At 47.9% G+C, this 17,542-nt stretch overlaps 1 protein-coding gene across 1 annotated transcript; it reads left to right on the top strand.

The window, feature by feature from the left end:
- Positions 1-2,359: 2,359 nt before the first annotated feature.
- On the top strand, positions 2,360-10,468 carry LOC139056054 (uncharacterized). Its single transcript, XM_070533873.1, has 3 exons — positions 2,360-2,403; positions 3,856-4,193; positions 5,527-10,468. Exon 3 carries the CDS (start codon positions 7,755-7,757, stop codon positions 9,504-9,506), a length of 1,752 nt encoding a protein of 583 aa, XP_070389974.1. The 5' UTR covers positions 2,360-2,403; positions 3,856-4,193; positions 5,527-7,754; the 3' UTR covers positions 9,507-10,468.
- The last annotated feature ends 7,074 nt before the right edge of the window (positions 10,469-17,542 follow it).

The following is a 17,542-nucleotide window of genomic DNA, read 5'->3' as shown; positions in this document are numbered from 1 at the left end:
AAATGACATTGAAAGTCACGCGCAGTTCCGTAAGCAAGCGAGAGTGCACAAAACAGTATGAAAACACGCCCAATAATTAAATTTGGAGGTTAAACAAGGTAAGCTCCATTGTCTGCCTTGTAGTGGGGAAAGAGGAAAGGATATGTTCAGCAGTTTTGCGCGAAGAGTGCATTGGACGTCAACGTGTCCCAGAAATGTCCCGTGGCCGACAGCAACAGACGGGAAGTGCATCAGGATAGCCTTAAATTTTTTAACACCTGCATACGGGCTAGATGGTGCATTGCAGATCGACGGAAAATAAGTGCACAGGAAGACACACACGAACAGCCGAGAAAAACATGGAAAAGGCGCAGTCCTGTGTTTTTCTCGGCTGTTCATGTGTGTTTTCCTGTGCGCTTATCTTCCGTCGATCTGTAGCCTGAAATGTCATCGCTGATCAAAAGCCAGCCTTGGTGGTTTCCGCCAGTGTATTTTCTTTGCTTTGTTTAGTGGTCATTGAAACATCGTTATTTCACGCAACGTTCGCTGCTCCACCGGTCACACCTTATGAAAATGCATTGTCTGTCCTCAGCTTGATAATTGTTAAGCATTAATATCTTCAATTATTTGTTCCTTTCCTAGAACTCGTTGAATGGAATAAGCATACTAGCGTTGAGACGCAAGCTGTGTACTTCGCTTGGTAGAATATTCTTTAGGCCTACGCTCTTTTAGCACGTGAAAGCAAAGTATCAATCTAGTAAATGTATCTTACATAGGATCGCAACAACTATAAATGAATATATATATATATATATATATATATATATATATATATATATATATATATATATATATATATATATATATATATATATAAACTAGGGGAGGACGAATACGAATGGAATAGTATGCACTAACTATCTGTATTCGTGTTCGAAAAAGTATTCTTTCGTATTTTCGGATATTCGAAGCTAATCGCATATTTCGCATAACCTGACCATATAGAGACTCGTTGCTAATTTGTCATAGATTGTTCTGCTAAACAATGTAAGACAAATTATCTGAAATCAGAGAACAAAAGCTCTTGGCCGAACGCAGAAACTAATCGGGACTGCAAGCTATGTTTTCAATAAAATTTTAGCGCTGGTGAACAGGGACAGAGTGGAGAGGCTAGACAACACAAAGCGACAACGTGATGCAACAAGATTTAGGGTTTAGCTGCGGAAGGAAAACCTGTGATTCTTGCTTGTAGTTTTGGGGATTTAGTGCATCGGCAGTCTTATCATCTGGCAGTTTCACCATGTACAAGATAACCTGTGAAGCGTTCCTTGCAACGGTCACGTTTACGTGTGTCTACAGCAGACAGCTGCTTGAGCAGCCCTTTCTTGCTTCATTTTCCACAACTTCACTTTTTTATCGGCAGCCATTTATTTATCATTCTTCAAAAGCTTGACATGCAGCAGGCAATATTATTGAACAGCTCGTTTAAAAATAGGCACTAAAATTCTTGACCGGCTCTCCGTGCAGCTTTCTTTGAGACATTCCGTGATCTTGCGTTCAAAAAGGATCATTTGCCCCTGATAGCTATCTGTTTGTTTTGCACTAGTCAGCACAGACGCGGTACCTAACCGTACCGAAATAAATATACCTGCTGTACTTGATAAACGTTGTCATTCACCCACCTCTAAAATAAACATACGAGGTCAAAGAGATCTGCATGCGCGCGATGACTAACAACCCGATTGTTGTGCTTAATGTTGGCATTGACTCACCGACTGTGATCACGGTGGCATCTGAGCGCGAAAGGAAGATTTCGGCGAGACACGCGGGCAAGCTGGGTCAGCCGGCCAGCGAGCAAACGATGGAGAGATAGCGGTAACTCGAAGAGTCCAAGGTTATAAGACACGTAGTTTATTTCCCCACTGCGTGTGAGACAACTTTCTCAGCCAAATACGCTTGGTGACTCATAGCTTGATCTGAGTTGCTTCTGGCTTGAATGTAAATTCAAGTAACTGCTCATTACGTCTTCCATGATATTCTAGAGTCTGAAGATGCGCAGCGAAAGAAACTGGTGGTTAACGCTATATTTAGACTGCTCCCGGCAAAAATGCTAAAAAAGGGAAGCGATTATCTCCAATGGGCGAATTTCCATTCGTCGACGCTCATGCAGACCAAAACCACTCAGGTATTACAGGAAAAAACCGTTTTTATGGCTGGCCCGTTTGCGCAAAACGCATGGAGTGATCACGAATAAATCTTTCAAATTTGCATGCGCTACAGCTTGTTTAAAATTGCAAGAAATAAAACGGATGTGACGCGTGGATGGGTTCTGAGGAAAGTATAAAGACGGGCCTGCATCACAAGCTGGCCATCATTTCTTTGAGCACTTTCAAGCTGCGAGAGTCCAAGTCAGCCATGATTGCCGTGAGTTTACCTCTTTTTGCGCTTCTCAAACGAGAACTCCGAGTTTTTTTCTAGTTCTCACCCTGTATCGTTGTGTTCGTGAACTTAAAAGCCACTGTATAGAATTTTGTACCTCACCATAGGTAATCGTTGCATGAAATTTGTTGCCTGTAAAGCTGCAATGTCTAGGCGACAACTGTACTATTACCTCGTGGCCTTCGCACTTCACGGCTGTATGTGTAGCGTTTGTCTAGCTTAGCTATCTGATGCAAATTACCTGAGTACATCGAGCATGTGCTACGTCATTAACGACGCTATACTACCGTGCGCCTAGCAGAGAAGAGATCACTTGAAATACGCTGACAGACAGAAAACTGATTTTTCGGCGCTGGGACTGAAATCGGGACGTTATCTGAAGGCCCTGCTTTTGTACTTACGACAGTCAGGACTTAAGACATCTTTTGACATTTTGACATCTGGGTATGACGTGTTTCTGTTTTCTTGCTTCTTCTATAATATTATATCTTTGTTCATTACTATCGCGTCATTTTGTCATCTTATTCAACCCGTCTTGCTACGCAAGACGGGTTGAGCCTTGCTACTATGCATGTAGCAAGGCTGACGTGTCCCGCTTCTCATTAAGCTGCTGTTCTGGCTTTCTCTCCTAATAAAGTTCTATTGTAATTTTAGGTAATAAACATCGCAGCTCAAATCTTATCCACTGCTTTACGAAAAAGCACCCTTTCTCGAAGAGCTAACCAACGGTCGAACAGTCTTACACCATTCGCCCTAACTTTACACTCCCGCAGTTCACCAAACACTTGCTCGATTTTCTTTATTCCTGAATCGGTGTACTCGCCTAATCCTATTCGGGAAGGTATTGAGGATAATCAGCCTAAAAATTGGCTTCCTGGCCAACTAATCTTCTAAGGACAGAGAGAAACTGTTTGGAAACACGTGGTATTCAAAGATTACATTTTTAGAGCTGCGTCTACGTTGTTTTCACCAATGGCAAATTTCTCAAGACATAAAACGACGTAATAATTCACAAAGTGGATGTCGTTTTGCCTTTAAAGTGCTGAAGCCGTTTTCTTTACGACGGCTTGTCGTAGCGAAGACAAGAGCCGAGGCCACACAACTGTTCTCTGTGGGTTATCGATAAGTATCGGACTATCAAACCCAAAAATACTTGTCTTGGCAAGTGTTTCACGTTTCCTGCAACAAACAAATGTCAACCATTGAAAATTCCGCTAAGTCAGTGACGCTTGCCAATCGCGTCAGAATTCTACTGTCTGCGCGCGAGACAAAGCCAGAAATTCAAGTTGTTCATTAGCCTATGTAGCGCTGAGAAGCCATCCAGGGAGTAAATACCAGAGTCGCCAGATGGACCGCACTTTGCTAGTTTCACATTCGTCTATTTTCTGCCACTCAATGACAGGAGTCTTTCCTTTGTTTTTTTCACTTTTGTTGTAGGTCCTCTTCCTGTTTGCCGCTCTGACGAGCAGCGCCCTGGCAGCGTACGTCCCTACGTACGGCGTCGCGCTCGCCAGCTACGCGCACGCCATGCCGTCTGCTCACACTGTCCATGCTGCCCCGGTAGCGGCTGTCCATGCCGTTTATCGCGCGGTACCCGTGACTCCCACAGCCCACAACGTGGCTACCCCCTATGGATACCGCACGACTGGCGTTAGCTACAGCCACAGAGTCGATGCTCACCCGGCGCGGGTCCGTTACGTGCACGGCCTTAGTCCGTACGGTTTCAGCTACGGCTACCGCTTGGGCGCCCTCGGATACGCCGCAGTCCTGAAGTGGTAAGCAATGTCAGGCCACCAACTCGAATCAAACCAAACGCAACCTGCATAGCTGGGGCACCTCCGAAAGAGGCGAAGAATTACATTATTCTAACGTATAGTGTTAATTGCAAAACCTGCCTTTTAATTATAATAGTCCCTCGAAAACGATAGAATGCCTCACTCATTATGAAGCCTGTCGGGCGCATTGCAGACAAAGCTGTCCCGGTGTCTCTTCTTTATGCGACCATGGAGGCGATGAAGAATGGTGTACGCCCTACATTTGTCCACAGAAAGGGCACCAACGAAGGCATGAACTTTGCTCAGTCCTGGTTTCTTCGGTGTTGCACCTCTAAATTTCAGCGTTGCTTCGCGTGTAGTTGCGCCTCCTGCTCCTGAGTTTTCAAGAACAGCGGATTTAGTCGGCTAGGCATTCCAAAGTTAACTGTGACTTCATTTGCCGATATGCTTCTCTCTTCTTTTTTTTCCTACTTTTTTTGACAGAAGTGCTTAAGTCATCTGCCAGCCTGAGGGTAGCATCACGACTGCATAAATTACCCGCAGCTCATAAAGGAAAAAAAATAACCACTTAATCGTTACTCACGAACGCAGAAGAACAAGGTGCGGCTTCTCGTCACCGATTGCAGTGCGTAATTTCTGCCGCTATTGAGTGGCAAAGGTGAGCTTCAGTTTTCACCACAAAGAATTTCGAATCATCGAATGGCCATCGTGCAATGTTGCCCACAATGGTTGTTCTTTCCCATTCCAAGTTATACTCCTGAATGCCATCAAAGCAATGACCGAAAGTAATTGCCTTATTCTACAATGCTATTATCTGTTCTTGTATTCTTGTATTTATGTAACTTTGTGTAGCCCGCCTCCCATATTTTCTTTATTTACTGCAACGCATTCCGTTTACTTTCGCAGATGCGTCAATTCCTCTAGTACTGAAATGCTAACAACGTTTAAACAACGAGGATGACCCTATATAAATGCGTTCTTCCGTAGACGAGGCTGCATCGTCCCTTTAGCCGCTCTCACCAGTTATTGTTCCGTTCTTACCCTTATTTGATGACAAGCGTACTTCACTTGAGAACAGAAATATATCGTAAAAGAAGAAAAGCGCGTTCTCGTGAGATCGCCAGTGGCAAAACATATCGGACTCGACACACGCCTGTGCAATCACTATTAGGATGCGCGTCATTACTTGTAATAGTGTTCTAATGTGTCAGTTAACGACATTCTCTTGAATAGCCTATGGGCTGCCCACTCTACCTTTTTATCGAAGCGTGAGAGTGACGCGTGTCCCTCTGCTGTGTTCTCTTTATAGGTAATGTCTTCCTTTATTTTGCAGAGAAAAGCCGTGCGTGTCAGTCACGAGCGAAGGCGAAAGACCAGCCACCGGAACGACAGGCAAAGAAGGAGCTGGAAACGCTGGAGTTCTTCTCTCTTTCTACTGCGACTCTGTTATAAAGTAAATCAAGGAACAATGACACCAGTTTGTTATGCATCGTTGTTGACTCTGTCATTTATGGTGTTTTATTTTCGCTCGCAAACTTTGCGATTACAGCTGTTGGCTCTTTATCACATCTTCGTGAGTTTTTTTTAATGAAAAAGGCTCTATATTAAAAAAGCCTCTGTAGCATTGTTTCCACTTCATAATATTTTACTACCTGTTCAGGGCAGCAAGACATGCGTACGTGTTACATGCACAGCGTGCGGCAGAAACTGCCGTCCTGTCTCAGAGCTATAGAATGCAAACATAACAGAAATTTGGCTGCAAAAGCGACACGAATTTGTACGCAATAATTGTAAGGCAAAGAAACCAAATTCGGTGTTACCCTGCAACTTCTGATCTGAGTTGCTGGGTACCTTTCTCAGATGGAAAAACGACATAAAAACAACTTTTCCAAAGAGGTGTATAAATACGCGTATTAAAAGCAGTCACAGCATCGTAATGACACAGAGTAGCTCAGCATAGGAATTGGCAGGGAGAATCCAGAGCTGTTTTGACCAAGTGCGGAAGTGGCATTCTGTTTATTTTATCGCAACCAGGTCTTCAAGGACGGCGCCAGGAACACTCAATTTCACCGTCGCCTTAGCCCTCATAGCGATGAGGTAGAAGAGCGCTAAGCCTCGTGTAGTTTTAATTCAGAGAGGAAGAAAAAAGAACTTTATTTTGATGTTGGGTGGTCGTGGTGAAAAGGCCCTCATTCCAGAGCTGCGCTTGCGGTATTCTTCAGTGCAGCACTGATAAAGACCGCAAGGTGCCGTTGGTCGTCGGCGCTGGTAGCTTCTGACAGCCACCTGACATGGGGTTTAGGAGAAAGGTCCGTAGGAGCAAGCAGGGGAAGTGGACATGGTGCACAGGACGAAAGGATATGGGATGTCTTCGGGTGTTTGCCACAGTGTTGACATGGTGGGGGATCCTAGGCTAAGAGCCTGCAGAGCAGATGCAATCACGCTGGCGTAGGGTGTGCTTCAGTCTGGGCCTGACGAATAAGTATACCTTGTCTATAGTGGTGAGGGCTTTGCTGAGATTGGAGAACTTGCGTCATTGCTCTTGATCAGGCTTCGGAAGCAGGGGAGCCCATTGTGTCTTTTGGGATGGTCGCGGAATCTCGAGCGCCTGGTTCAGTCTCTCAGCCAAGCTATTAGATCTTTCATTTCATTCGCCCAGTGCGTTACATTTAATAAATACTTCCGGATTGTGAGTCGTTCGCAAAGTTTTCAAGACACGGCAGCTGGTCGCAAATCTTATCGCAACGCGCACATGTGCACATCTCACACCGTGGCATGCATATACGCCTAAGAGTGTGACAAGCCAACGCCGTGACCCGACTCAATGCGCAGATCTTCCCGCTCACAAGAGTCACGAGCCAGGTTTTTTTGGAACAGCTGATCATGTCGTCAAAAAAAGAAGAAGAAAGCATCGTTGTTGCAGGCGCCCCTTCTATAAATGCAACAAGGTCAGTTAAAGAATAAAAATGCATTGGTACTCTTATTGAGAATGAGCAATGAATGACTGTAGCTGTTGGGTGGTCCGTTCCTTTGAGAGAGTGATCTAGAAACGCAATGGGTGTATCAATTTGTTGGAAGCGCGGCTTAGCGAAGGATTGTTCGCGCCGCACTGAGAAACGAAGCGGCCCGGTTCTGACTGCTGCGTCTAGGTGCGTGTGTTTTGTCATTTGTGTACCTTCTTCATCCGGTACGCCTGGTCATCCCAGACCGCAGCGCGACTTCGTGTACGTGTTCGCCACTCCATTTACGTATACGTGTCGACAATAGGAGTAGTGTGTGGTTCTGCCTGTCCTCGCCTTTTGTCATTTTATATTACAGTTTCTCTATAGAAGAAGAAGTCGCCGAAGGGAGCGAACGCACTTCACGTCGGCTCCGTTTTCCAAGAATTTCGCTGTGATTATCGCTCATTCACCTCATGAAAGTAACACCAGCGTGTGCAGGAAGTCACCAAGATTCTACTGGCACCATATTCAAGGTGGGAAACGACTTCCTTCCCAATCGCAGAGGCTTTTGACCAGCTCCAAGCTAACCCTCACCGAAGCTCGCTTCGCCGGAGCGGTGATGGAAGTTCAAGTGAACGGGGAGGACATCTCCCCTGAAGAGTTTCTCCAAGGCAACGGTTGGTGCACCATTCGATACAAGACGCAATTCAACCACGAGGCCGCGCAAAGCAATACCCAGAACGGAACCCACTCCCGCACCGGCGAGGGAGCGAACGGCGACCGACAGCGTTTGCGTCAAAGACAGCGTAACGTCAAGCAGCAAGTCATCAGGAACAGTAAAATGCCACTACTCCCACGAAGTGATTTCAAGGTCGTGATACGACCAAGAGGAGGCCTCGACGTTGCCGCCACCGGAACCGTGCTCCTCGCGTCGGCCATTTACCGGGCGGCCAACGTACCGGGGCAAGAAGCAGGGGAGGACACGGTGTGCACCAACAACCGCCAAAACATCATAGTCGTGAGTACACCTCACGCTACTCACGCCGCTAAGTACAGACAACTAGAAGCCATCACCATCGGTGATCGCCGCCACGTGGTCAGTGCCTATGAGACGGCCCCCGACTACACGGTGAAGGGAATCATCAGGGGAATCCCGTTGGAGGAGGACGCCAAGTCCATTCACACCAACATCGTTCACGCCCGCAACCCCGACGCCCTGGCAGCCAAATGGCTCAGTAATACCAAGACGGTCATAGTGGCCTTTCAAGGACCGCGAGTGCCCTCCTACGTCAGGTACGGCGGCGCCCTACTTCGCTGCACCCTGTATCGCAAGCAAGTCGACATGTGTCACTGCTGCGGGAGACTCGGTCACCGCATGGACGTGTGCCCCAATCCTCAGGACAAAGTGTGCCGTGGTTGTGACGCCCTCAACCCAGGCCCCGACCACCAGTGCTCCCCACGTTGCAAGCTGTGCGGGGGAACACACATGACAGCGGATCGCAACTGCCGCGCAAGGTACAAGACCCCCTACGTCGTGACAAAGAGGCAATGGGAACGACACAGGGCCACCGAGGAAGCGGAGGCGGCCGCCAAAGCCACCAGCCCCGCCGGCAAGCCACGCTCGAGATCCAGGACCCGCAGCCGAGGCCGCTCCCGGTCCCGGAGCCGCACCCCAAACCCACGGCAGCAGCAGCAGCAACGCCGGTCTCGCAGCCGCACCCCCAGAAGGACCTCAACAAGAGACACCGAAACCACCGAGAAGGTGAGCTGGGCAGATGCGGTCACGGGAAAACGAGCACCAACCACGAAGGCTGGCGACAAAGCACCCGCTAAAACAGAGACGGAGGTAACTAAATTAACACAGGCGATACAAGCGCTGCAGAAGCAAGTAGAACACATGCAGACACAGATTCGCGAAAAAGACGACCTCATACAACAACTCCAGCATGCCGTGAAGAGCGGTACCGATACAGAGGCCATGCATGAGACTCAAGAACAACCAATAGAGGACGACGAAGTCGTATACCCCGACACTAAACGCAGGCCCGCTCCCTCACAGACCACTCAGGCCACGCAGGGAACAGAAGAGGAAGCCATAGAGGACGACGAGGTCGAGTTCCCCGATACCAAACGAAGACCCACTCCCACCCTTACAGAGGCAACACGACCCAAACGCACGCGCGCAGCGATACGCGACGCGCGAATAGATGCACTCGAGGCTCGCTTCAGCAATCTCGAGGAAACTATCATCGCGTCCATCACGCGTACCATCCAGCGGAGCCTAGAGAGTGTTCACCTCAGACTGTCGAGATTAGAAGCCGCAAACAGCACGATCGTACCGTCGCATAGGGAGGCGGCGCAACACATGTAACAAGATATAAGCATGGCCCGACACTCATCGAAACAAAAACACACGATATGGCAGTGGAACTGCAGAAGTTACCAAAACAAACGAGCGCACTTACAACAATACCTGAAAACGATCCCCGAACGCCCAGACGTCATCATACTGCAGGAAACGAATGGTCCCGCCAAACTCGCGGGGTAATAGTCTATAACAGGCAAGGCGGAGAAACCAAACGTCACCACACTGGTCAAGCGAGCGCACACAGTTATCGAACACGATACCAAAATCAGAGACATCGAAAACGTTCTCGTAGAATTAATTCCACCACGCAAGACCCGCAATAGCATCTTCGTACTCAACGTCTACAGCAGTCCCAGATGCCGCCAGCACCGCTTCCATGTCCTCTTCAAACGGGCAATCGGCATCGCCAAGGGGCAACAGCTGTTCATTGGGGGGGGGGGGGGGGGACTTTAACGCAGCGCACACGGCGTGGGGTTACAAGCACGATCACCCCAAAGGCACCCATCTATGGGCAACGGCGCAATACGCCGGACTCGAGCTGGTCACCGACTCCGCGGCACCAACAAGGCAGGGCAACAGCGTAAGCACTGACACGACGCCGGACCTTACTTTCACGCGCAACACACGCAAAGTCACTTGGACAAACACCATGCAAGACTTGGGGAGCGATCACTACATTATTTCCATAGAAGCAGAAGGCGGTCCGCAGGAACACAATGCCGGTCGTCAAATGAAGATCACCAACTGGAATCGGCTACGCAAACATCGTGATGAGCAACAGATGGAAGACATCACAGATATAGAACAGTGGACCGACCAACTGCGGTGGGATATCGAGCGCATGACGCAAACGATCCCGTCGACAGCTGGGCTCGAGACAATAGACTCCCGGTTGCTGCACATGTGGGAAGCCAAAACTAACCTGCAGCACCGATGGAAACAACAGAGACACAATAGGAGACTGCGTAAACGAATAGCACAGCTCAACAAAGAAATAGAAAAGCACGCGCTTAACCTGCAACATCAACAATGGGAAGAGAAATGCGCGGAGATGGATGGTCAACTCACCACGCGTCGCACGTGGCAGATACTGCGGTACCTGATCGATCCCGCCAACACCAAGACCACACACATGCAAGGCATATACAAAATCATACACGCTTACGGGGGAACGGAAGAACAATTCCTAAGGGATACGGAACGCCTTTACATATCCCAAACACCACCGCAAATATATCCAGACTACTCAGGAGAAAGCAACGCCACCCTAGACAAGGAATTCTCCGTAGCCGAAATCCAGGCGGCCCTCGTAAAGCTGAACACCAAGTCGGCCCCTGGCCCCGATCGAATACCCAATAAGGCACTACGCAATCTCGATTACGGATCGATCGAGAAACTAACAAAATACATTAACGAGTGCTGGGCGCACGGCAAGCTACCCCGACAATGGCAAGAAGCAAATATCACACTGATACCGAAACCCGGAAAGAAATTACAGCTGGAAAACCTGCACCCCATCTCCCTCACGTCCTGCGTGGGCAAGTTAATGGAGCACGCGTTTCTCAGTAGACTCACGGATTGCCTCGAGGACAACGACTTATTTCCACACACTATGATTGGGTTCAGAAGACATCTCTCCACGCAAGACGCCCTTCTGCAACTAAAACACCAAATCATAGACAATCCGGGGCGTTCGACGAGAGCCATCCTCGGGCTGGACCTGAAGAGGGCCTTCGATAACGTTCGCCACGATGCCATATTGCGACAAATAGACAATCTAAATCTCGGCCTGCGCACGTACAACTACGTCCGAGACTTCCTCACGGGAAGGACCGCTCGCATGCGAGTGGGGCAACTACAGTCAGAGCAAATCAACATCGGAAGCTCGGGCACCCCGCAAGGCTCGGTGATCTCGCCAATGCTCTTCAACCTCGTCCTGCTGGGGTTGCCCGACCGACTGTTTCAAATCGAAGGACTGCATCACACGCTATACGCGGATGATATTACGATCTGGACGACAACGGGCAGCGACGGAGCGATCGAGCAACGTTTACAACAGGCCATCCAATGCGTAGAAAACTACCTCGTGGGCACGGGACTCGCCTGCTCGGCCGAAAAATCCGAACTGCTGCTGTATAGACCAGTCAGAAAGGGGCGCCCACCTAAATGCTACACCCCCCAGGAAAAGCAAAAGATCCAATTAACGGCATCAAATGGCCTATTCATCCCGATAGTAGAGAAAATCCGGGTACTAGGAATGATGATAGAGCATAAGGGTGGCAATGGCGAAGCACTTCGCAAGATAACGGCAAAGGCCACCAGCACGATGCAGCTCATTCGACGCATCACCAACAAACACGCGGGCATGCGCGAAGGCAGCGTCATCCGACTCATCCAAGCCTTCGTCATTTCCCAGATAAGGTACACGGCAGCGTTTCACAACTGGACGGTTGCGGAAAAAAACAAGCTCAACGCGCTCATACGCAAGGCGTACAAATGTGCGTTGGGACTTGCGCCTGGAGTCAGCACCACCAAGCTCCTAGAACTAGGCCTACACAATACGCTCGAAGAACTCGTGGAGGCGCAACAAGTGTCCCAACTTGAACGCCTATCCAAGACCCGCCCGGGCAGACACGTGCTTGAAAATCTCGGCATCACATACCACTCGCAACATGGCGTCAAAGTAGACATTCCAAGACCCATACGCGAGCAACTATACGTACCCCCATTGCCTTGCAACATGCACCCCCAACACCACACGGGGAGGCGTAAAGCCAGGGCACAACAAATGAACAAAAGTTACTCTAACGACAAGGATGCGGTCTTCACCGACGCAGCCCGCTATCGAGACAGGAAGAGTTTCGTGGCAGCAGTTACTAGCCACCGAGGCAACCACCTCACGAGTGTCACCGTGAACACGGCACATGCCGAAGCGGCAGAGGAAGCGGCCATAGCACTGGCCCTCACACAAACACCAAAGCTACATACGTGATCTGTGACTCGCAAACGGCAATTCGCAATTTTGCAAATGGGCGCATCTCGCAAGAGGCGTATCACATACTCCAGCGACATCCCATACACCAGGAAGAGGCCGACGTTGATACCCGAAGGCACTTGCTGTGGATCCCGGCACACACTGGAATGAGCACCCCCAACGAAGCGGCTCACGGCGTTGCTCGAGGCCTGACTCACCGAGCAGCATCGGAGGAAGAGCCCCCGCGGGGTACTGCAAACGTCTGGGCATGGGAGGATCGTATGACCACTTTTCACGACATCACGGCACACTACCAATTACAAAGACGCATATACCCATTCCCTCACGCTATGTTAGACAGGACGCAAGCAGTACACTTCAGACAATTACAAACAGACTCTTACAGAAACCCCAGACTCATGCACGCCATGTATCCAGACATGTACACTACAAACAGATGCACATCGTGTGGCGAGGTTGCCACACTAAATCACATGCTATGGGAGTGTCGGGACCTAACAAACAAGTCGGGCAGTGCCGACCCCTCCGTCTCTTCCACCGCCAGCCTCCAGTCACGCTGGATGACCGCACTGGTCAGCTCTGACCTGACAGCACAACTCTGGGCCGTCCAGCGAGCCGAGGAAGCCGCTTCGAGACAAGGTCTCGGAACCGCGTCCGCGGCGGGTGCCCAGACCCACTAAAAGACGCCGGACTCAAATCTTGCTGATTTGAAATTAAAGTTTACGCTCTCTCTCTCTATAGAAGTACATGTTGAACTCATTTACTCTATCATCTAACTGCGCTCTTGATTTTCCAAACCCTATAATCATTTCTTACTTTACTATGTTATTATTATTATAATTTATGTTGTTGTTGCTGTTGTTGTTGTTTTGCTGTTATTGTTGTACAACTGATCAGTTGCATCATGGCTCGTATCCGCGCACGATCACCAGAGAAGGCAGGCTTTTCCACATTCCTGCGTGTTGGATCTCCATTACGCTTATTTTCATGATCTCGATATTCTTCATACCTAGCTGTCATTGTTCTTTTCCGAGCTTTGCAGCTGTCATAATTTCAAACCTTGCTCAACCGCCTTTGTCCTCTTTTACAGCGAAGGTGATATGGCTAAGTTGCGGAAAAATTTGCGTGCGTATATGAGAGAAATAAAAGACGAAAAGAAGGAACCTATCTGTATGTGTATATATTCAATTAATATAGCTATCATACACTACAGCTTCGCTGGTCATCCTTCTTCGAAGTGGAAAGTAATTTTTGTATGATTACATTCCACTTTGTTGTAGGTGCATTCTTCCCATAAAAGTTGTTCTTCTTAGTCATTTTTTTTACCTATACTCCTCTGCCCCTTTTTTTTTATGTAAGCGTGTGCCACAACTCAGAGCTTAGGGTTGTTCCTGGGCACGATATATCAATTATTGATTGATTGATTGATTGATTGATTGATTGATTGATTGATTGATTGTTTGATTGATTGATTGATTGATTGATTGATTGATTGATTGATTGATTGATTGATTGATTGATTGATTGATTGATTGATTGAAACAATTTGAGAAGAAGTAGTGGTCCCCCTTCCAGGTGCTTAAATTATTTTCTTTGATTTTCATCTCAATTAAGATAATCATGCCGGAAAAGAAGTCAGAGTATTGGAGGGAGCCGCGAGATAAAGGAGAAGAATGAAGAAGTTAAAAATAACGACATAAAGCTTGGTTGATCTATTTGATATGTCCGGGATTATTACATAACATGAGGGCAGTCGTTGCGGCGCCTAGACCGTCGGTGACCTCCAGCCACTGCCCGTTGCAGAGGAATCTCCCACAAAACAGGAGGGCTTGCGTGGCGGTCGAAACGATCTGTTTTGCTCGCTGCAAAACTGTTCGCTTCATTTTTTACGCGAACCGCGCGCGTCGACATTTACTCCCAGCGCGTATTGTGAATGCAAAACGAGGCAATTTACGACACCTCTTGCTTACTTTAGCGCGAGTTCAATCGTTTACGACACCGAATGTCTCAGATGTCGCAACCACACGTACCACGCGATCATCTGGCAGCTCAGCCGAGAAGGAAAAAAAAACTGTCGCCTTCATCGCGTCGGGCCGACGCGATTACTTACGCTACTCCATTGCCGACGCATTACTTACGTTAGCGGTGGTGAAAAGCCCGCGACATGAGCAAATGCAGACGCAGTGCGTCGGAACACGTAAACACCTGATAAATCTAATCAAACGACCACGCATCAATGGGCGTCTAGCACCACGTAGGGAACCCTGTGTACAAGACAAGGAGGAAGTGTCTGCGCCACCAACTGCGTGCCAATAAATTTTGCAGGCTGATTGTTAGGAATGTTTAACAACCTGGGAGTGACCGTGTGCGCCTGTGCAACACGTAAACGGAAATTTCGAAAATATTTTCCAAAGGCCAACCAATCACGGGACTCATTAAAGTGGGAGGAGGACCGCTTGATCACGCGGTATGGCGAAGCTTCATTTTAGGTCGCCATACTATGTCACATGTAAATTTATTGCACTGCAAGGCATCCTATGGCAGTGATGGTTGGGTAATGAGGTAAATTTTAAAAAAAATTATTTGACACCGTTTATCGACCTACATGACCTCTTCTTTTAATGTGCACTCACAGAAGTAGACTTACGCGACGATACCCTTGAACTTTCCCATGTTAACTTGTGTGATATAGTCGTATTAAGGAATTCGTTAATGTAATTGCTTTATTTGGTGAATGGATGGGTGTGATCTTAAGAAGGCGGGGAGAGAGGAAGAAATAACGCTCGCCTGGGTAGGTAGTTAGTCTGTAGCAAAGTAATTAAAAGAAACAGTGCTGGTTTCTTTCATGCTCGAGATAAAAGAAAAGCACTCTTGCTCCACTACACGTTTGCGAGCCAGAGCAACTGCTTCTCTCAAACACGCGGCGAACAAATTAACTTTGCCTGTGTAACGGTTCATTTATTTCAGTAGAAAGTTACCTGTAAAGAAAGAGGTCAGACATGGAGACACAATCTCTCCAATGCTATTCACTGCGTGCTTGGAAGAAGTATTAAAGCTATTAAATTGGGAAGGCTTAGGAGTAAGGATCAACGGCGAATATCTCAGCAACCTTCAATTTGCAGGTGACATTGTCCTGTTCAGCAACACTGGGGACAAGTTACAACAAATGATTGAGGACCTTAATAGAGCATAAGAGTGGGGTTGAAGATTATTATGCAGAAAACAAATATACTGTACGTATAATATACGTGTAACCTTAAGACACAGGAATAGAGCGGTGTGGAACAGAGAGCAAACAGGGATAGCCGATATTGCAATTGACATTAGGGCAAAGAAATGGAGCTGTGCAGATTATGTAACGCGTAGGCTAGACAATCGGTGGGCCATTAGGGTTACAGAATGGGTGCCAAGGGAAGGGAAGCGCACTCGAGAACGGCAAAAGACTAGGTGGGGTGATGAAATTGAGAAATTCGCAGGCGCTAGCTGGAATCGGTTGGCGCAAGACAGGGTAATTGGAGATCGCAGGGAGAGGCCGTCGTCCCGCAGTGGACATAAAATATGGTGATGATGACGACTACGACGACGAGGAGGAGGAGGATGATGATAATGACGACGGCGATTATTATTATTATTATTATTATTATTATTATTATTATTATTATTATTTCTCTCAAGCGCGAGTGGAAGAGATAAATGAAAATAAAAAGTGCAAGCGCATGCCCACTGCAAGTATTGCGAAGCAAGGTTGCTCGAAAAAAAGAGAATGCACGCCGCACATGATGGCTTCATTGTAATGTCTGCAGAAATAGGTGATCCAGCAAGAGTCCCTCAAGGCCGCTCAGGTCTCCCCATTGTATTAAATTTAACACATAGTTCTCCATTCCGCTGGCCGTAAGCTTGGCAAGTTATTAGCGCATCTTAATAGACGTGATTTGGTTCACCACAAGCACATGATAATACAAGTGTATTTAACGTTTTGTATGCACCATGAGGGGTAGGAGAAAATGCCGCCGTAGATCGGCTTCACTGTGCTGCCACCCCTTTTAGCATGAGCAGCAGGGAGCAGCATAATCCTTCACTATAAACATAAGAGCATCACGCGAACTCTATCTTTTCAGCACATAAGATCAGTGGGATCAATGATTCGGCTATAGGTGAGGGCTACATTCTCATCCATGTTTCGTTTCGCACCACGCGGCAAGTAGATTGTGCGCGCTGCGAGTTTTGATAACTTGTCCGAGCAGTCTAGTTGTAGCTCTCACGAATGGTCGTGCGCTCAGACGCAAACCTTGCTGATAGCGGGAATTTCGAGGCCATAACTATACAAACACCCTTTCAAAGTGATGCATTCGCCGAGTTAGTCAAAAGACGCATTTTTATTCTTTTTAGCTTTTTTGAGAGCCCCACTGTTGCAGTGCGCAAACGGGAAGCCGGCTGAGCGGGTCTACAGCGAAGCTGTTAGCATAGAGAAAGAAATTCAACGAGGGGACACTCGGCGAAAACATGAGTATTAGAAAAAAAATTGTGAAATGAGCTTACAGACAACGTTTTATTTTATTTAATCTCTCCCGCTAAACCTAAAGAAAAAGTTTTGCGTATAAATGAACTTATACTTTGCGACTTATTTTTCTTGCGTCACCTGGTAACAAGCTAACGGCGCGCCAGACGCGCCAGATGCCTGTGTCATGCGCCAGACACGCCACCGAAACAGAAGAGACTGGCTGCGCATGTAATGTTCGCCTGTTCGGCGACCCATCTCTTTTGGATGTAGCCTGTTTGTTGGGCTCCCGGCGTATTGACCCCCCGCCCCCTTGCGTTCCCTCAGAACTCTGAGGGAACTCCGAGGGTTCCCTCAGTTGTGACGCTTTAGTCACAAGACGGCACCACTGCACAACTGGCCTACGGTAAGGTGATAAACGTTGTTTGATGGTATGCTACGCATTTAAAGCAATTCGGGCTTTTACACATGGAATCGAGTATTGTGACGCCGTTAGCGAAAAACAGCTTGGCCGTCCTGGCACAATCAATCTGAGTTAATAAATCC

The sequence above is a fragment of the Dermacentor albipictus genome, chromosome 2 (genome assembly GCF_038994185.2).
Source record: "Dermacentor albipictus isolate Rhodes 1998 colony chromosome 2, USDA_Dalb.pri_finalv2, whole genome shotgun sequence".
Taxonomy (NCBI): domain Eukaryota; kingdom Metazoa; phylum Arthropoda; class Arachnida; order Ixodida; family Ixodidae; genus Dermacentor; species Dermacentor albipictus.
The sequence above is the reverse complement of the archived record's forward strand: the minus strand, read 5'-3'. Positions and strand labels throughout refer to the sequence as shown.